A 24897-nucleotide genomic window follows, 5' to 3' on the forward strand; every position below is an offset into this window, starting at 1 on the left:
AATGCAGGGGCAAGTCCAGGTCATACTGAGAGACAATGAGTGGCGCTGATGGGGACAAAGATAAAATCAAAAGTTTGTGCTTCATCTTCAAAAACTCAAGCTGATAACAAACTTGGCCTGATGAGAAATAATAAGTATTTTTCTATTTACATGAGAATTTAATCTCAAAACAGAAATCAGAAAAATATGAAGTCCAGGGCATAAAACCTAAAACTATTGCTCATATTTATTCTTTCTAAATAGAGCAAAGTGTAAAATCTTCTCCATAAGACATACATTGTGGTTATAAAAAGGCAAAAGTCTTAGTGAGAATCATTGGTATTCCATAGAAGAGTGAATTAAACACAGCCAAGGGAAGACCCACGTCTCATACTTCTCTTGTATATTCCAAAGTTCCAGGGAAATTCCAGGTGATAGAGGTTATTTCCCATACTGTTAAAGCAAGGTTTCAGACACTTCTGAATTTTGGTCCCAGTACTCTAGAAGGGCACACCTCTGTCCTGGAAAATAATACAGGAACGAATACTCTTCCCGTGACCCATTCTGGTCATTCTTCCAGCATCACAAAAACCAAAAAATGGAAATATGGCCAAATACATGATTAGCTGTCCCTCATCTTCAGGTTTCTTATCTGTTACTTATAGATAATAGCATTACCTTAAGGATTATGATGAAGATACAATGTCCAAATATAAACACAGTTTTGAGCAAAATGCCTTGTACGAATTGGTCAATGAATAATTACTAAATATGTGAATATTTACTGGATTGTATGGATCCTATGAATAATTACTGAATAATTATTGTGATTGCTTTTATTGGCAGTGCTGAAAACTCATCCCTTTGTGACCTCAAGTAACCCATGACACTTTGTGAACCTGCAGTTTTTTCATTTAGAAACTTGACAGATTTTCATTCTGACACAGAATGTCAGGTCTCCCAGACCCTAGAAAATACATTGACTTAAAGCCTTTGATACATCTCAAAGCAGTATCCTTACAGTGTCACTGGAAGATGGTGCGGGCTGCAGAGAGGGATGCTTTCAAATGGGATTAACCAGTCCTCCTTCCTTCACTTCCACATGAATGCTGGGCAGCCCAGGGTCAACCCACTGCACCCTCAACTCAGGCAAGTCCAGCAGCCAATCTTAGGAGACCTGGGCTACAGAACAGTCTCTCAAGTTCCAGGCTCACAAAACCTAGGTGGGGATGAAAGCTGAGAAAGCGAAGAGGTGGTTCAGGGGATCACTCTTTCCTACTTGTTCCTCTCACCTCAAACTCACCTTCTACTGCACAGCAACACTGAGGATCGCCAACCAACCCTGACCATAACCTTGATCTTGCCATGTTCTGTTAGTGGAATGCAACCCAAAATCAATGGTGTTAGGTCATCTCAACAAAATATATATCAAACCATATTACATAAGAACTGCTCGTGGCCCTGTTCTTTTCAGTATATGGGAAAACAAAATGGAAACAACAAAATAGCATCAGGTTTACAAAACTTCCCAAGATAGATGGTCACACATGTTTTCAGGAGACCTCTATATAAATGACTTTGATCACTTGATACCTTGAAAAGAGGTCTTGTGGCACTAGAATGACATCTATAAGTGACAAGTATAAAATGTAGTGCTCAGTGACATTAAAAAACAAATCAACCCACATAGAGGAAGAGCTTTGGACGTAGGGATGTCAAACTGGTCTAGAATGTAATGAAAACCCAAGAAGGTGCCCCAGTAAGAAAGAAGAAATCAGTCTAACAATGGGATGCAGCAGCAAGAATACTGAGACAGGAAAGAAAACATTTAAAAAAAATGAATTATTCATTCACTTTCTAGTGGATACAGAAAAAACTGCAGAAGACCCGGAGGATATCAGGGCAGGCTAAAAGTTTGATATCTTACACCTGTGGAAAAGCCTTAAGCTCTGTTTTAACTGAGAGCAGGTGGGGTGACTTCATGACTACCATTAAGAAAGTATAACCTGTTGGGAAACTGTTTCTGCCTTGATGATGTTGTACAGACAAGAGATAAACAGTGAGGAATATGCTTAGATGTATTGGGAAAGACACGGGTCTGTGGCATTGTCACAAGGGTACACGAATACTGAGAGTGAATGCTGAAGGAATGATCCCCATTGGTGGTGACCCTCAGGTGAGACTAGGGTGACTGTGTTTCAGCAAAGCCTGGGCAATTGGAATGCAGGGCTCCTAAGATTCCATGACACCCCCACCTTCTAATTCTGTTATTGCAATTGCAGACGGTTACCTGGCACGCTGGCCACATTCTACCTCACTCTTATCAGAGTCTGAGCTACTGGCAGTGCTTTCAGCTCTGAGTTCAGGCACCTCGAACCTTGTTTTTGCGGTGAAGGATCCTAAAGTGCTGTGGGGAGTGATCACATTTTTCACAACAGTAAGTTAAGAATTTCAGTTACTGACATCCCTCAGTCCTGATTAAACCTATTTGATTTCACCAGTTTTTAACCCATCATATGTTTGGGTTTCTTCTCCCCAGTCCCTGACTCCACCTCTTCTGCCACAAACGTCAGCATGGTGGTATCAGCCGGCCCTTTGTCCAGCGAGAAGGCAGAGATGAACATTCTAGAAATCAACCAGAAATTGCGCCCCCAGCTGGCAGAGAAGAAACAGCAGTTCAGAAGCCTCAAAGAGAAATGTTTTGTAACTCAACTGGCCGGCTTCCTGGCCAACGGACAGAAGAAATACAGTAAGATCTATAGGCTCACCATCACGAAAGTGATGAATGATGTCCTGTCTTCTCTCTGAGACACTAAATGCTCTCTCCATCAAAAATAATTTCATTCTTCCTGTACTTCTAGGAAAACAGAAATGGGTATTTTAACATTTTGTTAAAGTTGGAAGACAGAGGTACCAAAGTATTTAGCAACTTTCCATGTTTGCAATCAGGTGGGGGTGGGACTAGAGTTAAACTGCCATTTATTGATTTCTGACACAGGCACAGAATGACCTGTTTTCTCCAAGAGGCTCAATCGTGTTTTCAAGAATCCTCTCTGTACCATATAAGATCCTGCAGACAAATAACATCTAGTCTGTTGTTCTAAATGTCTGAGACTAGTGAACTTTTATTCAGTTCAAGTTTCTGTTGAGGCCCAACAGGCAAAGCTCCGTTCTAGTGACTCTGAGGGAAACTTGGTGATAGTAGCCAGTACCTGCTCTGAGGGGCTTCAAGAGGAGTCTACTCCTAATAGAACCTGTGCTGTCTATAAGTGACAGCATCAAGAGCAGGGAGTAGGGGCCGTGCATGGTGGCTCACTCCTGTAATCCCAGCACTTTGGGAGGCTGAGGCGGGCAGATCATGAGGTCAGGAGTTTGAGACCAGCCTGGGCAACATGGAGAAACCCCATCTCCACTAAAAATACAAAAAGTAGATGGGCATGGTGGCAGGTGACTGTAATCACCCCTGCTCAGGAGGCTGAGGCAGGAGAATCCTTTGAACCCAGGAGGCTGAGGTTGCAGTGAGCCAAGATTTTGCCATTGCACTCCAGCCTGGGCGACAGGGCAAGACTGTTAAAAAAAAAATAATAATAATGATAAATAAAAATAAGAATAAAAAGCAGAGAGTAGCTTGGTGAGAGTGAAGTCCTGCTTCCTGGGGCACAGAGTCTTGTTGCTAAAGAGGAAGAAAGATCGCACCCGAGAATGTGTGGAGATAGCAGTGCAGTGTACAGAGCAGGGACCGTGGGCCTGTCTCCTGGGCTCCATCCAAGTTGCTTGTCTTGTCTGTCCTTCAGTTTCCTCACCTGTTCAGAGGGTACTACAATAATACCTACCTCTGTAAATTGCTGCAGTGAATTACATGAGCTATTTCTTGTCAATCTCCTAGAACATTTATTGGCACAGAGTAAACACTATCTATTAGTTCTTCATTCTGCTGTTTCTAAATTAACACAAACTTTATTAGCATTTGGGCATATTTCCTTCATGGCCTTATGGTGTTATGTGTCACTCTTTATGCTTCAGATATGATTCTTAAAATCATAACTGAAGATATGATTTAAAAATCAAAGATTTTAAAAATCTTTCGCATACTTGTCCTTGAAATTCCCAGTAAAAGGGAAACCATCAGTCCCATAGTCCTAGGGGCCTTCCCGACTGTACAAGAAATCACTACTTCATGCCCCAGTGCAGTGTTTTAGAGGAGAGGCTGCAAGGCTTGGGAAAGTGGCCCCGCATTCAGAGTCAGACCTCAGGGACTGTGAATTCCGACTCCACTTCGTTGTGGTTGAATCATCTTGTCAACTTCCTTGATGTGCCCTTGAGGTTCTCTTTCTTCATCTCTAAATTTTGGAGGATCAGATGCCAGAAAGTCAGGAGACTGAAGAGTAAAGATGTGGAAATCCCTGTCTAGAACCTGGTACTGGGGAGAGTTTTGTCCTTGGGATGGACCTGGCTCCTGCCCTGTAGGCGATGACCACAGCAGCATGTCCAGCCTTCCACTGAGGCAGGCGTGTCTGTCTTTTCTCAGAATATGAAGAGTGCGAAGACCTCATAAAATCTATGCTGAGGAATGAGCGACGACAGTTCAAGGAGGAGAAGCTTGTGGAGCAGCTCAAGCAAGCTGAGGAGCTCAGGTGAGGGGACCCCATGGGGGCAGGCAGGGGGGCAGGTGTGTAAATCTCTGAAGTACAACAGCTCGGCAGGGAGAAGTAAGAACGAAGCTGGGCCAGGGGAAGGGCAGGAATTGCCATGGCAGGCTCGCAACACACAAGTATTTATCAAGCAGAGAAGAAGTATAATAAAAATGTATGGGTTGCAGTTGTTTCTCAGAGCCTTGTTTTCTCTTTTTCAAACAAGTAATTGTTGATGTGAAATTTACATAACACAAAATTAACCAAAGGAGTGTGAACCACACAGCAGCATTCAGTATACTCAAAATGGTGTGCCATCACCACCCCACTTACCTTTAGTGAGAATCACCTCCTGACTGACTGCGGCTTCTCATTCTTTCACTCAATCAATGTTACCTTCTCGACCCTGTCATTCTTTTCTTCTTTCGTCTTTTCAATTCGCCCCATCTGCATCTGGCCTCATTTCTGTACATGGCTTTGTATCTAGTGGCCGCAAGATGCACTATGTGTATTTTCACATGGAAATGTCCATGGCCAGAGTGAGGAACTGAAAGGATGTCTTTTTGAAACGGAATTAGGAAGACACCTACTTTTGTTTACAGAAGGGAAAGATGAATGGAACATCATCGAGGATCTTGCAGGAGCCCTCTCTGATACAGAGGAAGCCTGTAAACCATTTTCTATTCTTTCTCTTGGCCACAGACATTCCTTTCAACATGTGCTGACCTTCTGCTTGAAGGTCTCCTTGAGGACATTGTCTCAGAAGTCTCTGTTGCAATATTTGAACGGATCACTCAACCCTTTCTACTCTTAAATTTTCTCTACCGTCTCACCTTAGGCAATATAAAGTCCTGGTTCACTCTCAGGAACGAGAGCTGACCCAGTTAAGGGAAAAGTTACGGGAAGGGAGAGATGCCTCCCGCTCATTGAATCAGCATCTCCAGGCCCTCCTCACTCCGGATGAGCCGGACAAGTCCCAGGGGCAGGACCTCCAAGAACAGCTGGCTGAGGGGTGTAGACTGGCACAGCACTTCGTCCAAAAGCTCAGCCCAGGTAAGGTGGCCATAGGCCCTGATGACCCAAACCCCCAGGCTTATGAGAGACTCCAGACCTCCATACTTTCACAATGACAGTTGTATCAGCGGGGTTTTTTTCCACTAAGCTTATGTGGCCATGACATGACCAGGACTTCTTGGGTAAGAACGGAGATGGGAAACCCATGGGGTTGGAGGTCACAGTATTGCAAGTGTCCCTCCTCCCTTGATGGAAGGTGGTCTTTGTAGTAAGAGGCAGCATCTGTCTAGTTTTAAAGGACAGGAAGGAGGCTGCGATGGGAGCAGGCTTGTTAGAGTGAAAAGAGCTCTGGACTAAGAATGAAGGTTCCCAGGCTGTCTTTTCGGCAATGTTCTTAGTAACTGTCAGAGAGTGAATGACTTGTCCTTCCTGAGTTTCTCTCTCTCCATGGCAGACAAATTGTCCCTTGCAAGGGTCTGAAGCATTCAAATGTGGGAACACTTACAACTGCTTTCCAAAATGAGATGAAGCCCCTCGCCGTGTGATGTTGGAGAAGGCACTTTATGTGGGGGCGTTTTGTGGTAGGAAGTGCTTCAGACTGGAGCACTCCCCATGGATAGAATGTCCCTGAATAACACAGCAGAAGCCACTTGGAGGCTTGAAATCTTCTGATGCATAGAGGACTGTGGGACAAGTTTGTCCTCTTCTAAGAGAAAGAATGAGGTTTGAAATGCGAACTGTGACAGGACACCAAGCCTGTGCCTGGGAATCAGATCTGGCAGGATTGGGGAGACAGCTGCCAACGTCCAGAGAGAGGCTGCACAAGCCTCCAGTGATATGGGAAGCAAAAGGTCTTTTCAATATTTGGCCACATCTTGACGGTGGCCCTCCAGATAAGAAATGCATTGCCTGATGGATCAGGAAACTATGCCAGGGCATTCTGTTAAAGATAAAACATGAGAGTTTTCAGTTGAACAGTGACCCATGCCTAGATGTTCATGTCTCTGTTGCACATTGGGCTGACTGTGCTTGCAGACTGTGAAGTGGGAAATATCTGAATGAACACCTCTGTATTTACAGAAAATGACAACGATGACGATGAAGATGTTCAAGTTGAGGTGGCTGAGAAAGTGCAGAAATCGTCTGCCCCCAGGTAACACTGAATACTCAGGAACAATTAATGGATGGTAACATATGAGGAATATCTAGGAGGCACACCCTCTCTGGCATCTCTGATGGGCCAAAAACCCGCATTCGCTTGGCCACAGTATGTGAAATATAACCCAGCTTAGACACAGGGTGCAGCAGCTGTCATGTTTCTCTATGTGTGCCGAGTGTCATATCTGCACCGTACAGGGATAGCTGAGTCTTCATCCTCCTCAGCTCCTATCTGTCCAGTGCAATGAACACCAGCTGCTCTCTTCCTCTCTGGTTCCCATGGCAGCCATGCTCTGTTGCAGAGAGAACAGGATTGCATGTTCCCTCTTAATGGGAACCTCCATTTTGCTTTCTGGGACCACTCTCTTAATGCCGCCTGTCAAAACCAGCTAGGACTCCCTGGGGTCCAATCCCTCTGTGTTTAATCTTCTGTCATCTCTGTCCCACCTGGCTCATCAGGGAGATGCAGAAGGCTGAAGAAAAGGAAGTCCCTGAGGACTCACTGGAGGAATGTGCCATCACTTGTTCAAATAGCCATGGCCCTTATGACTCTAACCAGCCACATAGGAAAACCAAAATCACATTTGAGGAAGACAAAGTTGACTCAACTCTCATTGGCTCATCCTCTCATGTTGAATGGGAGGATGCTGTACACATTATTCCAGGTAGCCTCTGTTTTCCTTGTGTCTCATACCTCTCTCTAGGCTGAGGAAGATAAACTCTGAAGACAGGCTCTATAAACACAAATTCATTTGAATAAAAAACTATGATGGGTTTCTAAACAGATATCAGGGAGTTTTTTTGTCCTTCTCAGCTAATGTCATGCCTTTGTCTGCCAGTCCCCAGTATCAAGTTACTCAACCCCAGGCAAGTGTGACAATCTCATAGTCACCTGAGTGCAGGAGGTGCACAGGCAGTATCTGTCAGGCCTCCTAGCTTCGATTCAGTATCTCTTGTCATCTGTGATTAAGTCATCTGTCCCTGAGCAATGTCCATGGAGTTTCTATGCCTGTTTAAGGAAGCTGGCAGCCTTGCCTTTGTATTTGGAAATATTGTTCCCCAGGCTTCACTGCTCTCAGCTTTCATCTGGATCTCCTTTAAGTCAGCTTGCTTAGCTGCACGGTCACCCTGAAATCAGGACGGAAACTTTTCTTCTTTACTTTGCTGATATATTTCCATAAAGCAAGGCTGGACCCTGGTTTTCTACCCTGTCAATGCAATGGCTGATCCAATGTTTCTTTGTAGCATCGTGGTTTTTTTTTTTTTTTTTTGTGATGGAGTCTTGCTCTGTCACCCAGGCTGGAGTGCAGTGGCACCATCTTGGCTTGGTGCAACCTCTGCCTCCTAGATTCAAGTGATTCTCCTGCCTCAGCCTCCTGAGTTGCTGGGACCACAGGTGCACAACATCACATCTGGCTAATTTTTGTATTTTTAGTAGAGACAGGGTTTCCCCATATTGGCCAGGGTAGTCCTGAACTCATGACCTCAAATGATTCACCTGTCTTGGCCTCCCAAATCACAGATTCTTTTTAAAGCAAGAGTTGTTCAAATTTATCTATCAGTCGTGTTTCATGTATAGATGCCTGTAAACATTTAATGTCCATGTTACCTGGTGATATAAGTCCGTATTGCAGCAACACTCTTAGAAAATTGTTTGACCAATTTTTGGAGATTTTTTTGGGGAAAAAATTTTGTTTAACTTTGACTCAGGCAGGGAATATGGCATCATGGTCTACACGTAGAGGGAGATTTTGGCCTGTGGGTCTGGAAAGCAGGGTCATCTAATTCTCACCAAAGTTAATCTAGGACACCCTAGAATATTCCTGTCAGAATCCTTATTCTTGCACTGAGAATAGTTATGTCCTTGTGCTATGACTGGACAGTGATTTGTTCATATGTGAAGTATGAATTGCTTAATGTGACCTGCTTCTCTGAATTTATTTACAGAAAATGAAAGTGATGATGAGGAAGAGGAAGAAAAAGGGCCAGTGTCTCCCAGGTAATGTTGTGGAATTGTTGGCTGTTAATTCAGTAGTGACATCTGGAGATTGTAGATTTAGGGAAAATGAGGAAGTGATGAATAGAACTATTTCTTCCATTCACCCAGCTACAAATTGTGCTGATTTACAATGTTGTATGTTATTTGTGGCACTTGTATTGGTTTTAATTTCATAGTCCTCTCAAGATAGGAACTTGCCATCAGATGAGCCAGGTGAACTAGCCAAACAGGGTTTTCTTGTTGATCTTTTCAAAAAACCAGCCTTGGATTCATTGATTTTTTGAAGGGTTTTTTGTGTCTCTATCTCCTTTAGTTCTGCTCTGATCTTAGTTACTTCTTGTCTTCTGCTAGCTTTTGAATTTGTTTGCTTTGCTTCTCTAGTTATTTTAATTGTGATGTTAGGGTGTCAATTTTAGATCTTTTCTGCTTTCTCTTGTGGGCATTTAGTGCTATAATTTTCCCTCTACACATTGCTTTAAATGTGTCCCAGAGATTCTGGTATGTTGTGTCTTTGTTCTCATTGGTTTCAAAGAACATCTTTATTTCTGCCTTCATTTCGTTTTGTACCCAGTAGTCATTCAGGAGCAGGTTGTTCAGTTTCCATGTAGTTGTGCGGTTTTGAGTGAGTTTCTTAATCCTGAGTTCTAATTTGATTGCACTGTGGTCTGACAGTTTGTTGTGATTTCCATTCTTTTACATTTGCTGACAAGTGCTTTACCTCCAACTATGTGGTCAATTTTGGAGTAAGTGTGATGTGGTGCTGAGAAGAATATATATTCTGTTGATTTGGGGTGGAGAGTTCTGTAGATGTCTTTTAGGTCTGCTTGGTGGAGAGCTGAGTTCAAGTCCTGGATATCCTTGTTAAGCTTCTGTCTCATTGATCTGTCTAATATTGACAGTGGGGTGTTAAAGTCTCCCATTATGATTGTGTGGAGTCTAAATCTCTTTGTAGGTCTCTCAGGACTTGCTTTATGAATCTGGGTGCTCCTGTATAGGGTGCATATATATTTAGGATAGTTAACTCTTCTTGTTGAATTGATCCCTTTACCATTATGTAGTGGCCTTCTTTGTCTCTTTTGATCTTTGTTGGTTTAAAGTCTGTTTTATCAGAGACTAGGATTGCAACCCCTGCCTTTTTTTGTTTTCCATTTGCTTGGTAGATCTTCCTCCATCCCTTTATTTTGAGCCTATGTGTGTCTCTGCATGTGAGATGGGTTTCCTGAGTACAGCACACTGATGGGTCTTGACTCTTTATCCAATTTGCCATTCTGTGTTTTTTTAACTGGGGCATTTAGCCCATTTACATTTAAGGTTAATATTGTTATGTGTGAATTTGATCCTGTCGTTATGATGTTAGCTGGTTATTTTGCCCGTTAGTTGATGCAGTTTCTTCCTAGCGTCAATGGTCTTTACAGTTTGGCATGTTTTTGCAGTGGCTGGTACCGGTTGTTCCTTTCCATGTTTAGTGCTTCCTTTAGGAGCTCTTGTAAGGCACTCCTGGTGGTGACAAAATCTCTCAGCATTTGCTTCTCTGTAAAGGATTTATTTCTCCTTCACTTATGAAGCTTTGTTTGGCTGGATATGAAATTCTGGGTTGAAAATTCTTTTCTTTAAGAATGTTGAAGATGCTGGAGAGGATGTGGAGAAATAGGAACACTTTTACACTGTTGGTGGGACTGTAAACTAGTTCAATGATTGTGGAAGGCAGTGTGGCAATTCCTCAGGGATCTAGAACTAGAAATACCATTTGACCCAGCCATCCCTTTACTGGGTGTATACCCAAAGGATTATAAATCATGCTGCTGTAAAGACACATGCACACATATGTTTATTGCGGCACTATTCACAATAGCAAAGACTTGGAACCAAGCCAAATATCCAGCAATGATAGACAGGATTAAGAAAATGTGGCACATATACACCATGGAATACTATGCAGCTATAAAAAATGATGAGTTCATGTCCTTTGTAGGGGCATGGATGAAGCTGGAAACCATCATTCTCAGCAAACTATCACAAGGACAAAAAACCAAATACCGCATGTTCTTACTCACAGGTGGGAATTGAACAATGAGAACACATGGACACAGAAAGGGGAACATCATACACTGGGGCCTGTTGTAGGGTGGGGGGAGGGAGGAGGGGTATCATTAGGAGATATACCTAATGTTAAATGATGAGTTAATGGGTGAAGCACACCAGTGTGGACATGTATACATATGTAACTAACCTGCACGTTGTGCACATGTACCCTAAGACTTAAAGTATTAAAAAAAATATATATATACATACACACAAAAAATAATAAAGGAAAACTATACATATGGAAAAAAAAAGAATGTTGAATATTGCTCCCACTCTCTTCTGGCTTGTAGGGTTTGTGCCAAGAGATCTGCTGCTAGTCTGATGGGCTTCCCTTTGTGGGTAATCCGACCTTTCTCTCTGGCTGCCCTTAGCATTTTTTCCTTCATTTCAACCTTGGTGAATCTGACAATTACGAGTTTTGGGGTTGCTCTTCTCGAGGAGTATCTTTATGGTGTTCTCTGTGTTTCCTGAATTTGAATGTTGGCCTTCCTTGCTAGGTTGGGGAAGTCCTCCTGGATAATATCCTGAAGAGTGTTTCCCAGCTTGGTTCCATTCTCCCCGTCACTTTCAGTACACCAATCAAACGTAGATTTGGTCTTTCCACATAGTCCCATATTTATTGGAGGCTTGTTCATTTCTTTTTACTCTTTTTTCTCTAAACTTCTCTTCTCGCTTCATTTCACTAATTTGATCTTGAATCACTGATACCGTTTCTTGCACTTGATCGAATTGGCTACTGAAGCTTGTGCATGCATCACGTAGTTCTCGTGCCATGGTTTTCAGCTCCATCAGGTCATTTAAGGTCTTCTCTACATTGTTCATTCTGGTTAGCCATTCGTCTAATCTTTTTTCAAGGTTTTTAGCTTCCTTGAGATGAGTTCGCACATCCTCCTTTAGCTCAGAGAAGTTTGTTATTACTGACTTTCTGAAGCCTACTTCTGTCAGCTCATCAAAGTCATTCTCCATCCTGCTTTGTTCCATTGCTGGCGAGGAGCTGCGATCCTTTGGAGGAGAAGGGATGTCAGGTTTTTGGAATTTTCAGCTTTTGTGCTCTGGTTTCTTTTATCTACCCTTGGTCTTTGATGATGGCGACCTACAGATGGGGTTTTGGGGTGGATGTCTTTTTTGTTGATGTTGATGCTATTCCTTTCTGTGTGTTAGTTTTCCTTCTAACAGTCAGGTCTCTCAGCTTCAGGTCTGTTGGAGTTTGCTGGAAGTCCACTCCAGACCCTCAAACAGGGATTTCTTGGTGTTGCCTATTCTCTCCCATGTGTTTAAATCCAGGGAGAGGTGTATATATATGCTTTCTTCCTATTTGTTGGTAGTATGTTGGCTAGTATTTTTGCAAGAAAAGAAATTGAAAAAGTAAATATATTATATCAAAATATTGGGAAAATGGGGCCCTTAATACACAAGATCTGTGTCTGCACTGCGTCAAGAACTCTCTTCACTTGAATGCTGCATGTAAAATTCAACCCAATTTATGCAAAGTAGTTGAAGCCCTGTGTCAGTTCTCTGTGCTGCAAGTCATGATGGTAGTTTACAGGGAGAGTCTGGGTGCCCTGAGTTGGCTCATCTGTGGCAAATGTACTGAGCACATGCTGCCCATTTTTGCTCTGTCCCCAGAGCAGTCACTCTCCACCCTGTATTTAGAAGGATAGTTTTATTTCTCTTGAAGGAAAAATGCCTTTGGTTTCTGTGACCACTCCATTCTGTCTCCCATCAGATCATCTGGGAGGTTTTGTTGTCTAATGTCTGTTGGTTAAATCTTCTATCATCCCTGTCCTGCCTGGCTCATCAGGAATCTGCAGGAGTCTGAAGAGGAGGAAGTCCCCCAGGAGTCCTGGGATGAAGGTTATTCGACTCTCTCAATTCCTCCTGAAATGTTGGCCTCGTACCAGTCTTACAGCAGCACATTTCACTCATTAGAGGAACAGCAAGTCTGCATGGCTGTTGACATAGGCAGTGAGTACTCCATTGTGAAGGTGATAAAGCTCCAGTTCATGGCCCAGGTAGACCCCATAATCTTTGGGCCTTGTGCCCCTTGTTGGGCTGATATTTGCCATCACCGTGGGCTGAACCTATATATCAATGTAGATTTCAATCACTCTGGAGTCGAGTCTGAAGCACAGGCATGGGGTGGGTCAGTGAGCTTTGCTCTCTTCCTAGTCTCAGGCCATGCCCGTGCCAACCTGGACTGACTGTCACGACATTGAACTCAAGGCAGGTGTGGCAAACTCACACCAAACTATGCAGCACATGCCCAGGAGTTGTCTGTCAGATCAGCTCATCTGAATTAAATGTCTCTTGCCAGCTACAAAATTCCTTATGAGTTTTGTTCCCAAAGCATGTCTGTGTGGTTCTTTACCTGCCCAAGGCCAGTGTCACCCTTGTTTACCTCTCAGTGAAAGATGTGACCCAGGTTTCACTGAATTTAGTCCCATTTTCTGTGTCTTCTAAGTTCGCTTGTTTTAGCTCATCTGTCCATCATGTTCCTGGTATGTTTTCTAGATAAATGGCTGACTTTTCACCCACAAAAGCCATAATAGCTGATGCTTCTGTGTAGAACCAAGTTTCATTTTGACTCAAGAGCTGGTACATTGCACCCCTTCATCAAATCTCTGTGTCCACAATCTCATAAACTATCAAATTCTGGGTATTTAATGAGAGAAAGCTTAATATTGAAGTATCTCTCCTATGAGGTGTTAGAACTATTTGCCTACAATTTATTGGGGAAAAAATTGCTCATTTGTGTACATAAACCTAGGACAGAGCACATAGGGAAGATAACATTCCAAAACAGGGGAACTTTGCCCAAGGCTCATGAAAGAACCCAAGCCAGTTTTCTCAAGACTTGACCTCAGGCCTACTGGAATATTTCTCTCAAAGTCTCCTGTTCTCACACTGACAAGACTGATGTCCCTGTGTTAGGATTGGACAGAGGAATGTTTCTGTGTGCAAGGAAGAACTGCTTAATGTAAGAGGGCCCATCTGAATTTGTTTGCAGGACATCGGTGGGATCAAGTGAAAAAGGAGGACCAAGAGGCAACAGGTCCCAGGTGAGTCTGAGAAATTGTGGACAGTTAATTTGATGTTGACACCTGGAGATGCCAAGTCCAGGGAAAACAGTACATGCTGAAAATAATGATTTTGTCTTGTCAGACAAGTCTGAATTATGCCTACTTCATTGCTTTTTGGTTCTCATTAGAGTAAATGTTTAGGTTTCCATTTCTTCCTACCCTTATCATTTACTAACCTAGTGAAGGTTGACCATACCTCAAAAGCTGTATTCTCATGGTAACTGCAGGGAAACTTGAGCACATTTTATGCAAAATTATTGAGGACATGCTTTTCATGATCACTGTTCACTGTGTGTCCTGAGAGCACAAATAAAGAGTGTCATTTGACTCCCTCATCAGTGTGTCACCTGACAAATTCACTGAGCTCACTCTGTGTGTGTGTGTGTGTGTGTGTGTGTGTGTCTTTCTCTTTCATCCTTTTCTACCTGGCCCTAGTCTATCCCAACATAAAGGCAATAATTTGTTACCTCATTAATGGATCTGTCCTTTTTCTTTTCAAACTCTTCCTTATGTTAGCCATGAAATCTAGCTGGGGCTGTGTGGTTTCTGATTCCCCCTGGCTTATTCTTTACTTTTTCCCACTTTTCCAGGCTCAGCAGAGAGCTGCTGGATAAGAAAGAGCCTGAAGTCTTGCAGGACTCACTGGATAGATGTTATTCAACTCCTTCAGTTTATCTTGGACTGACTGACTCATGCCAGCCCTACAGAAGTGCCTTTTACGTATTGGAGCAACAGCGTGTTGGCTTGGCTGTTGACATGGATGGTGAGTACCTTTCTATGAAGGTGATAAGGATCCACTGAGTCTTCTGGTTAGGGTCATATTCCTACTGCAAGTGGCCCTTACTGAGCTGAGAGATGTCATTGCCACAGGGAGGACCTATAGGCACATGTAGGTTGAATGAAACTCTAGTTCCACTTGGAAGCCCAGACAAGGGATGGGCCAGTGAGCAAGGCTCTCTTCCTAGTCTCAGGCCATGCCTGTGGCGCCCTAATCCTACTCTCAAGATGTTGGATCTGGGCAGATGTGACAAATTCACACAACTCTGATTTTGTCTCAATTTTGTAGATCTTGTAGATTTCATCCTTCACTCTAATTTCAGCGTCTAAATTCCTTGCTACCATGAACAATCTGAGTATTTGATGAGACAGGGCTGAATAGTGCAGTTTTTCTCCTAGCAACCATTTGGGGGCATTTGCTTTAAATCGATTGGAAAAATATGGCATAACCATTTGCACAAACTTGGGACAAATGATATTGGGATAACGATCTACCAGAATAGGGAATTTTACCCACAGCTTCTGGGACAAAAACCAAGGAATCTCTATCATGATCAGCCTTCAGGCCTCCTGAAGAATATCTCTCACAGTGTCCTATTCTCATGCTGAGGAGCCTGAAGTCCCTGTGTGAGGATTAGACAGTGGATTGTTATGTGTGTAGGAGAACCACCTTAATATGTCTGTCCATGTCTGAACTTATTGCAGAAATTGAAAAGTACCAAGAAGTGGAAGAAGACCAAGACCCATCATGCCCCAGGTAACTTTGAGCAATTATGGATGCTTAATTCTGTGTTGACACCTGGAGATGCCAGGTCCAGGGAAAACAAGAGTGTGTTCAATTTCATGTTTTCAACGAAGGTTGAATTACTCCTACTGACATTGCTGTTGGTTTTCATTGCAGTAGATGTTTAGGTTTCCATTTCTTCCTCCCCTTATCATTTACTAACTTACTATAGGTTGACCATACCTCAAAGGCTGTATGGCAACTGCATGGAATCTTGAGCAAGTTTATGGAAAATTATTGAGCCCACTCTTTTCATGATCACTGTTCGCTGTGTGTCCCGAGGGCACTAACTCAGAGTGTCCTTTGACCCTTTCATCAGTGTGTCAACCGGCCAATTCGCTGAGCTCACTTTCTCCTCTCTCTCTCTCTCCCTCTCCCTGTCTTTCTCTTTCATTCTTTTCTACCTGGCCCTGGTCTATCCCAACATAAAGGCAATAATTCATTACCTCATTAATGGATCTGTCCTTTTTCTTTTTAAACAGTTCCTTATGTTAGCCATGAAATCTAGCTGGGGCTGTGTGGTTTCTGATTCCCCCTGGCTTATTCTTTACTTTTTCCTACTTTTCCAGGCTCAGCAGGGAGCTGCTGGATGAGAAAGAGCCTGAAGTCTGGCAGGACTCACTGGATAGATGTTATTCAACTCCTTCAGGTTATCTTGAACTGCCTGACTTAGGCCAGCCCTACAGCAGTGCTGTTTACTCATTGGAGGAACAGTACCTTGGCTTGGCTCTTGACGTGGACAGTGAGTACCTTACTATGAAGGTGATAAGCCTCCACCTGGTCTTCCAGATAGGGGTGATATTCCTGTTCCAAGTGGCCCTTACTGACCCGAGAGACGTCATTGCCGCAGGCAGGACCTATGGGCGCATATAGGTTGTAATGAAACTGTAGTCTCAGCTGGAAGCCTAGACATGAAATGGGTCAGTGAGCAAGGCTCTATTCCTAGTCTCCAGCCATGCCTGTGGCAACCTGAGCCCACTCTCAGCACATTGGACCCAGGCAGATATAAAAAATTCACAGAACTATGATTTGGACTCAAGGGTTTGTAGATTTCCTCCTTCATTCTAATTTCAGTGTCTAAAATTCTTGCATCCGTGAACGAGCTGGGCATTTGATGAGACAGGGCTGAATACTGCAGTTTTCCTCCTAGAAATCATCTGGGGCATTTTCTTTGAACTGATGGGAACAATAAGGCATAACTGTTTGCACAAACTTGGGATAAATGATTTTGGGATAACGATCTACCAGAATAGGGATATTTCACCCTTGGTTCTGAGATGCAAACCAAAGAATATCATGACCGGCTTTCAGGCCTCCTGAAGTATATCTCTCACATTGTCCTGTTCTCATGCTGAGGAGCCTGAGATCCCTGTGTGGGGATTAGACAGTGGACTGTTATGGGTGTAGGTGAATTGGCTTATTTTGTCTGTCCCTGTCTGAATGTATTGCAGGAATTAAAAAGGACCAAGAAGAGGAAGAAGACCAAGGCCCACCATGCCCCAGGTAACTGAGCAATTGTGAACAGCTACTTCTGTGTTGACATCTGGAGACTCCTGGTTCAGGGAAAACAGAGCGGGCTGACATTATCGATTACATCTTTTCAACCAAGCCTGAATTATTCCTACTAACATTGCTGTTGGTTTTCATTGCAGTAGATATTTAGGTTTCCATTTCTTCCTCCCCTTATCATTTACTAACCTACTGTAGGTGGACCAGACTTCAAAAACTGTATTCTCATGGTGACTGCATGGAAACTTGAGCACATTTTATGGAAAATTATTGAGCACAGTCTTTTCATGATCACTGTATGCTGTGTGTCCTGAGGGCACTAACTCAGAGTGTCCTGTTACTCCCTCATCAGTGTGTCACCTGGACAATTCACTGAGCTCTTTCTGTCTGTCTCTCTCTCTCTCTCTCTGTGTGTGTGTGTGTGTGTGTGTGTGTGTCTATCTGTCTTTCTCTTTCATTCTTTTCCATTTGGCCCTGTTCTGTCCCAACATGAAGGCAATAATTTGTTACCTCATTAATGGATCTATCCTTTTACTTTTTTAACCACTTCCTTATGCTACCCATGAAACCTAGTTGGGGCTCTGTTGTGTCTGATTTCCCCTGGCTTATTCTTTACTTTTTCCTCCTTTTCCAGGCTCAGCAGGGAGCTGCTGGAGGTAGCAGAGCCTGAAGTCTTGCAGGACTCACTGGATAGATGTTATTCAACTCCTTCCAGTTGTCTTGAACAGCCTGACTCCTGCCAGCCCTATGGAAGTTCCTTTTATGCATTGGAGGAAAAACATGTTGGCTTTTCTCTTGACGTGAGAGGTGAGTACGTTTCCATGAAGGTGATAAGGATCCACTGAGTCTTCCATATAAAGATCATATTCCTGCTCCAAGTGGCCATTACTGAGCTGAGAGATGTCATTGCTGCAGTGGGGATCTATAGGCACATATAGGTTGAATGAAACTCTAGTTCTACCTGGAAGCCCAGACATGGGATGGGTCAGTGAGCATGGCTCTCTTCCTAGTCTCAGGCCATGCCTGTGGCACTCTGATTCTACTCTCATGACATTGGACCTGGGCAGATGTGACAAATTCAGAGAACTGTGATTTTGACTCAAGGGTTTGTAGATTTCCTTTTTCACTCTAATTTCAGTGTCTGAAGTCCTCACAACCATGAACAATCTGAGTATTTGATGAGACAGGGCTAAATATCGCAGTTTTTCTCCTAGAAATCATTTGAGGGTATTTGCTTTAAATTGATTGAAAAAATATGGCATAACTGTTTGCACAAACTTGGGACAAATGATATTGGGATAACGATCTACTAGAATAGGGACATTTTACCCAGAGTTTCTGGGAGAAAAACCGAGGAATTTCTATCACGACCAGCCTTCAGGCCTCCTGAAATATATCTCTCACAGTGTCCTATTCTTATGGTGAGGAGCCTGAGGTCCCTGTGTGAGGATTAGAGAGTGGATTGTTATGTGTATAGGGGAATCAGCTTAATGTGTCTGTCTATGTCTGAATTTATTGCAGAAATTGAAAAGAAGGGGAAGGGGAAGAAAAGAAGGGGAAGAAGATCAAAGAAGAAAAGAAGAAGGGGAAGAAAAGAAGGGGAAGAAGATCAAAACCCACCACGCCCCAGGTAACTTTCAGCAATTGTGGATGCTTAATTCTGTGTTAACACCTGGAGGCAACAGATTCAGGGAAACCAGAGTGTGTTTGATTTCATGATTTCAACGAAGGCTGAATGACTCCTACTGTCATTGCTGTTGGTTTTCATTGCAGTAGATGTTTAGGTTTCCATTTCTTCCTCCCCTTATCATTTACTAACGTACCATAGGATGACCATACTTCAAAAGCTGTACTCTCATGGCCACTGCATCGAATTTTGAGCATATTTTATGGAAAACTATTGAGCTCACTCTTTTCATGATCACAGTTTGCTGTGTGTCATGAGGGCACTAACTCAGAGTGTCCTTTGACTCCCTTACCAGTATGTCACCTGGCCAATTCACTAGCTCACTTTCTCTCTGTCTCTGTCTCTGTCTCTGTCTCTCTCTCTCTGTCTTTCTCTTTCATTGTTTTCTACCTGGCCCTGTTCTATCTCAACATAAAGGCAATAATTTTTTTTTTTTTTACCTCATTAGTGGATCTATCCTTTTTCTTTTCTAACCACTTCCTTATGTTACTTCTGAAATCTAGTGGGGCTCTGTGGTGTCTCATTTTCCCTGGCTGCTTCTTTAGTTTTGTCTCGTTTTCCAGGCTCAACAGCATGCTGATGGAAGTGGAAGAGCCTGAAGTCTTACAGGACTCACTGGATAGATGTTATTCGACTCCATCAATCTACTTTGAACTACCTGACTTATTCCAGCACTACAGAATTGTGTTTTACTCATTTGAGGAACAGCACATCAGCTTCGCCCTTTACGTGGACAATAGGTTTTTTACTTTGACGGTGACAAGGCTCCACCTGGTCTTCCAGATGGGAGTCATATTCCCACAATAAGCAGCCCTTACTAAGCAGAGAGATGTCATTCCTGCAGGCAGGACCTATAGGCACATGAAGATTTGAATGAAACTATAGTTCCATTTGGAAGCCCAGACATAGGATGGGTCAGTGGGCATGGCTCTATTCCTATTCTCAGACCATGCCAGTGGCAACCTGTGCTCAGTCTGAAGACAATGGACCCAAGTTAGGTGTGACACGTTCACATAACTGTGCAGCACATGCTGGGAGTGATCAGTCAGACATTTTAATTTGAGCCACGTATCTCTGGGTAGCTACAAAGTTCCTCAGGGATTTCATTTTGCAGGCATGTCTCTGAGCTTCTATACCTGCTCAAGGTCAGTGTCATCTTTGTGTTTAGCTCATCCAAAGGTGTTACCCTGGTTTCAATGAACCTAACCTCATTCTTTGTGTCTTCAGTGTTGGCTTGTTTTAGCTGATCCATCTGTAACACAGGAGGGATCCTTGGCTGAGGATTGTATTTCAGAACCACCAACTGCTCTTGACAATTGTTAACCCGCTAGGCTCCTTTGGTTAGAGAAGCCACAGTCCTTCAGCCTCCAATTGGTGTCAGTACTTAGGAAGACCACAGCTAGATGGACAAACAGCATTGGGAGGCCTTAGCCCTGCTCCTCTCAATTCCATCCTGTAGAGAACAGGAGTCAGGAACCGCTGGCAGGAGACAGCATGTCACCCAGGACTCGGCCGGTGCAGAATATGAACAATGCCATGTTCTTGCAGAAAACGCTTAGCCTGAGTTTCATAGGAGGTAATCACCAGACAACTGCAGAATGTAGAACACTGAGCAGGACAACCGACCTGTCTCCTTCACATAGTCCATATCACCACAAATCACACAGCAAAAAGGCGAAGAGATATTTTGGGTTCAAGAAAAGTAAAAAGATAATGTAGCTGCATTTCTTTAGTTATTTTGAACCCCAAATATTTCCTCATCTTTTTGTTGTTGTCATGGATGGTGGTGACATGGACTTGTTTATAGAGGACAGATCAGCTGTCTGGCTCAATGATCTACATTCTGAAGTTGTCTGAAAATGTCTTCATGATTAAATTCAGCCTAAACGTTTTGCCAGGAACACTGCAGAGACAATGCTGTGAATTTCCAACCTCAGCCCATCTGCGGGCAGAGAAGGTCTAGTTTGTCCATCACCATTATGATATCAGGACTGGTTACTTGGTTAAGGAGGGGTCTAGGAGATCTGTCCCTTTTAGAGACACCTTACTTATAATGAAGTACTTGGGAAAGCGGTTTTCAAGAGTATCAATATCCTGTATTCTAATGATCATCCTCTAAACATTTTATCATTTATTAATCCTCCCTTCCTGTGTCTATTATTATATTCATATCTCTACACTGGAAATTTTGGGTCTCAACTTTTACTGTGCCTTTGTTTTTACTAGTGTCTGCTGTTGCAAAAAGAAGAAAACATTCTCTGCCTAAGTTTTAATTTTTGTCCGAAGTTAATTTTAATCTATACAATTAAAACCTTTTGCCTATCACTCTGGACTTTTGGATTGTTTTTTACATTCAGTGTTATAATATTTGATTATGCTGATTGGTTTTGGTGGGTACTGATGCGAATTAATAAAAACATTTCATTTCCATGTTTATTTTCTAATCTCTTCCACATTGTAGGCTGTGTTTACCATACATAGCAGAATGTATTTACATTTCTTGGTTCTAGTCATTTGTATTCTTCGTGAGTGTGTGTGTGTGTGTGTGTGTGTGTCTGTGTGTGCCTTTGGCATTTAGGAAGGGTTGTATCTGCTTAAAGTCATGATCTTAAATGGACCAAGTCTCCTTTTCTGTTTCCAGGATTTCTTGGTTGACCAGGTCTACGCTTCTGCACTAGTTCTCAAGAGCTGCTGTAACAAAGTGCCACAAACTAGGTGACTTAAAACAACAGGAAGTGATCCTCTTATAGTTCTGGAGGCTACAAGTCAGAAATCAAAGTGTTGGCAGGGCCATGTGCCCTCAAAGGCTGTAGAGGACAATCCGCTCCTTGCTCATCCAGCCTCTGCTGGTTTCTAGCAGTCTTGATGTTCCTTGGCTCCTGCCAGCATCCTTGAAATCTCCACCTTCATCTTCGCATGGCTTTCTTTCTTGTTTTGGTGTCCAAGTTTCTTCCTTTTTATAAGGACACCAGTCCTATTGGATTTAGAGTCCATCCTAATTCATTACAGCCTGATTACAACTGCAAAGACCCCTTTTTTAAAAAATAAGTTTACATTCACAAGTTCCAGGTGGACATTAATTACAAGGCTACACTATTTAACTTGGTGCACCCTCTCTCTTTTTATTTCATGATGTCTCCCCAAGGCCTTCCGAAACAGTAGGCTTGGTAGGGAGGCAGCACCCTTGCTCAGCTCATGGAAGCTAAGGAGGCACCTAGAGACCCTTGCACCTACTGCTGCCTGAGATACAGGAGCAGATGGCTTTTCTAATCTTGTGAGAATCCAGACTTCTGGATTTTAAATCAATTTAGATTGCAGGTCTCAGCTTGTAAGCTTCTCTTAACTGAAGTCAATTTTCTTCTATACCTGTTTACAAAGCCATGGGTTCTCACCTGAATTTCTCTCTTTTGTATTTTGCTAAAAGCAACAAAGAGCAGCCAACACTCTGAGTTTTTCCAGCAGATTCCTGGTGAGATAAAGTCGAGAAGGTGGATAGGAAAGTGGTCTGCTTTCCAAGTTATCCCAGGGGACAGGTCTACCAAAATTTGCAAAACACAGCAAGGGTGAACAGCTTCCAAACCTGCAGCGTCTAGACCCTCACCTCCCGCACCAACTGCTACGCCAGTGGTGTACATTTTAGTTCTTCGTTTTGGTAGCACCCCACTTCTGGCACTAGTTTCTGTATCTGTTAGGGTAGAAGCTAAGCTGCTAAAATAAAGAGACCCAACCATAGTGATTTTGATAACGCAGATCTTTTCACTCTCTCATTTTACCATCCAGGGGTGAAAAACCAGGGCTGGAAGGTGGCTGGGTCACCTTTAACTTGTTATTACATGACCACACGGAGCTGCAAGGGAGGGTGGGTTATGCAGTCTGAAGCCAGACCACGTGCACAGCCAGAATGTGTATGGGGTTCTACTCAGTTTGAAAAGGAAAAAAGGCATCACTGATATCAGAAGATTGATTTTCAATTTTTCTCGATCACATATTTGGTGCTTTATTGAGCTTCCAATACCAAATCTCCCTGGCTCCGTGCTGCCATTTCTGCCTGAATATTCTCAATGAAACTGAGCACCAGAGGTGTAGAGTAACTTTCCTGAAGTCACAGAGCAATGTGGAGGTGGAGGTGGAGTCGGTGTCCAGATCTACCAGGAGCCAATCAGTCTGAGTCTATCTGGGCGGCTACCACAAAATACCACAGACTGAGTGGCCTATAAACAACAGACGCTTACTTCTCTTATTTATCTCTGGAGGCTGGGAAGTCCACAATCATGGGGCTGGCACATTCAGCGTCTGGGCAGGGCTACTCTCTCTTTTAACATGGCTCATTTTTGCTGTGTCCTCACATGGGGCTGGCAGATGGCTGGGTCACCCTTAATTTGTTGTTAATTTCCATGGTTCCTCCAATTTGTTGTCACTCTCCCCAAAGGGCAGGGACTGAAAGACTCTATGGGAGCTTCTTCAGGGACACAACTCAGAAGTTGTATGCATCCCCTCTGCTCGTGTTCCAGTGGGCTGAGCTTTGTCACATGACCACATCTAGCAGCAAGGGAGGGTGGGAGATACAGTCTGAAGCCAGAGAGCCATGCACACAGCTAGAATGTGTGTGGGGCCAGAGGGGATGAACGCTGTGTCCTTACATGGCAGACAAGATGGAAGGCAAAAGGGACTAGGGTGCTTGCTACAACCTCTTTGATGAGAGCAGAAAGCCATTCATGAGGGGGGAGTTCTCATCATTTAGTAACTTCCCTGAAAGCTCCACCTCTGAATACCATCACTTTGGGGTTTAAGTTCCAACATGAATTTTGGAGGGACACGTACATTCAAACCACACCACAACCTGATGCTCATTTCCTCTTCCCTCCACCACAGGGTGAGACAATCCTGCACCACAGACAATAAAGAGACCCTGATAAGCAAAACCATCCATCTGGCTATGGTTTGGCATGCACCCCACTGGTCTCTTGATTTTTCCCAATTTCCCCTCTGGAGGGGGCCATAGCCTAGGCCAGAAGATGTTCTTTTCCCCCCATGAACCTCAACAAATCACCAAGTATGTGATGGAGGAAAATCGAAAATCAATCATCTGATAACAGTTCTGCCTTTTTCCTTGCTATTAGTAGAACTCCACATACCTGCTGTGCCCCTGGCTATCTGGCTTCAGAGTACATCTCCCACCTCCCTTGTAGCTGGATGTGGTCATGTGACAAAGGTCAGCCCAATGGAACATTTGAGCAGAGGGCATGTGTACACTTTCTGAGTCCTGAGACCTAAATGCAACCCATTCTCCAAAATCCGGTTTGCATGCCCCCTCCTCCAGGAAGTCCTCTTTGACTACTGCAGTTTTTTGTTTTGCAATACCTGTTTTCTATAGTATATTGTTTCTGTATTGTTCCCATTGATACAAATGGTATCCTCTTGAGGGCTGTTTAGCAATTGTTTCATCTTTCCCTAATCCTGAGCCTCCCCTGTGTCTGCCACGGAGCCCATGGCCTGCCCTCACTCCCTGGGTCTTGAGTGGGCTCCCCTCCTCTGTGCCTCCTCTGCTCCCATCCTTACCTGCATCATTGACTTATCCTGATCAACTTTTAAGTCAACTGGTTACTTGTCTGCCTCACCCTCAAGATCACAACCACTTTGACAGCAAGGACTTTGCTTTAAAATTTTCTAGGGCTGACATAACAAAGCCCCACAGACTCGGGGTCTTGAACAAGAGGGATTTATTTTCCCATAGTCTTCCAGGCTGAAAGTTCAAGATCAAAGTGTTGGCACGGTTGGTGGCTCCTGAGGCCCCGTCCTTGGCTTGAAGATGCCGTCTTCTCCTTGTGTCTTATCATCTTCCCTCTCTGCATGTCTGTGTTCTAATCCCCTCTTTCTATAAGGATATCAGTCCTCTTGGATTAGGGCCCACCCTAATGACCTCATTTTAACTTAATCACCTCTGCAAAGATCTTATCTCCAAACATAATCACATTCTGAGTCCTTGGGGGTTACAGCTTCAACATGAATTTTTTTTGGGAAACACAAAACAGACTTGTTCCTTGTAGCCTATGTGCTCTGGCCCCCAGCACAGAACCTCTCTAATGGGCCATGTGGTAGCAGTCACTGGGTACCTGAATGAATGTTTAAAACACAAAGGACTGATCTGACAGCTGGCACTGCTTTGGTGATAATTTATCACATCGATCTTTTGG

At 43.4% G+C, this 24897-nt stretch overlaps 1 protein-coding gene across 12 annotated transcripts in view; it reads left to right on the top strand.

Moving 5' to 3' along the window:
* The window catches only part of LOC100973443 (neuroblastoma breakpoint family member 15), a 39706-nt gene extending 18573 nt beyond the window's left edge, over window positions 1-21133 (top strand). For 9 of the 12 annotated variants that reach the window (XM_055098838.2, XM_055098822.2, XM_055098818.2 and 6 more), the window contains 16 exons: window positions 2262-2416; window positions 2519-2728; window positions 4508-4613; window positions 5449-5663; window positions 6705-6777; window positions 7242-7447; window positions 8730-8781; window positions 12668-12831; window positions 13874-13925; window positions 14537-14709; window positions 15429-15480; window positions 16077-16249; window positions 16959-17010; window positions 17651-17823; window positions 18538-18646; window positions 19267-21133. In XM_055098838.2, the coding sequence (XP_054954813.2) occupies window positions 2554-2728; window positions 4508-4613; window positions 5449-5663; window positions 6705-6777; window positions 7242-7447; window positions 8730-8781; window positions 12668-12831; window positions 13874-13925; window positions 14537-14709; window positions 15429-15480; window positions 16077-16249; window positions 16959-17010; window positions 17651-17823; window positions 18538-18646; window positions 19267-19510 (2019 nt within the window). In that variant the 5' untranslated portion in view covers window positions 2262-2416; window positions 2519-2553 and the 3' untranslated portion in view covers window positions 19511-21133. Of the gene's footprint in view, window positions 1-2; window positions 2729-4507; window positions 4614-5448; window positions 5664-6704; window positions 6778-7241; window positions 7448-8729; window positions 8782-10753; window positions 10838-12667; window positions 12832-13873; window positions 13926-14536; window positions 14710-15428; window positions 15481-16076; window positions 16250-16958; window positions 17011-17650; window positions 17824-18537; window positions 18647-19266 lie in introns of those variants that run through there. The other 3 variants (XM_055098853.2, XM_063602038.1, XM_063602041.1) reach the window with 3 other exon arrangements.
* The last annotated feature ends 3764 nt before the right edge of the window (window positions 21134-24897 follow it).

The sequence above is a fragment of the Pan paniscus genome, chromosome 1 (assembly GCF_029289425.2).
Source record: "Pan paniscus chromosome 1, NHGRI_mPanPan1-v2.0_pri, whole genome shotgun sequence".
NCBI classification, from domain to species: Eukaryota; Metazoa; Chordata; class Mammalia; order Primates; family Hominidae; genus Pan; species Pan paniscus.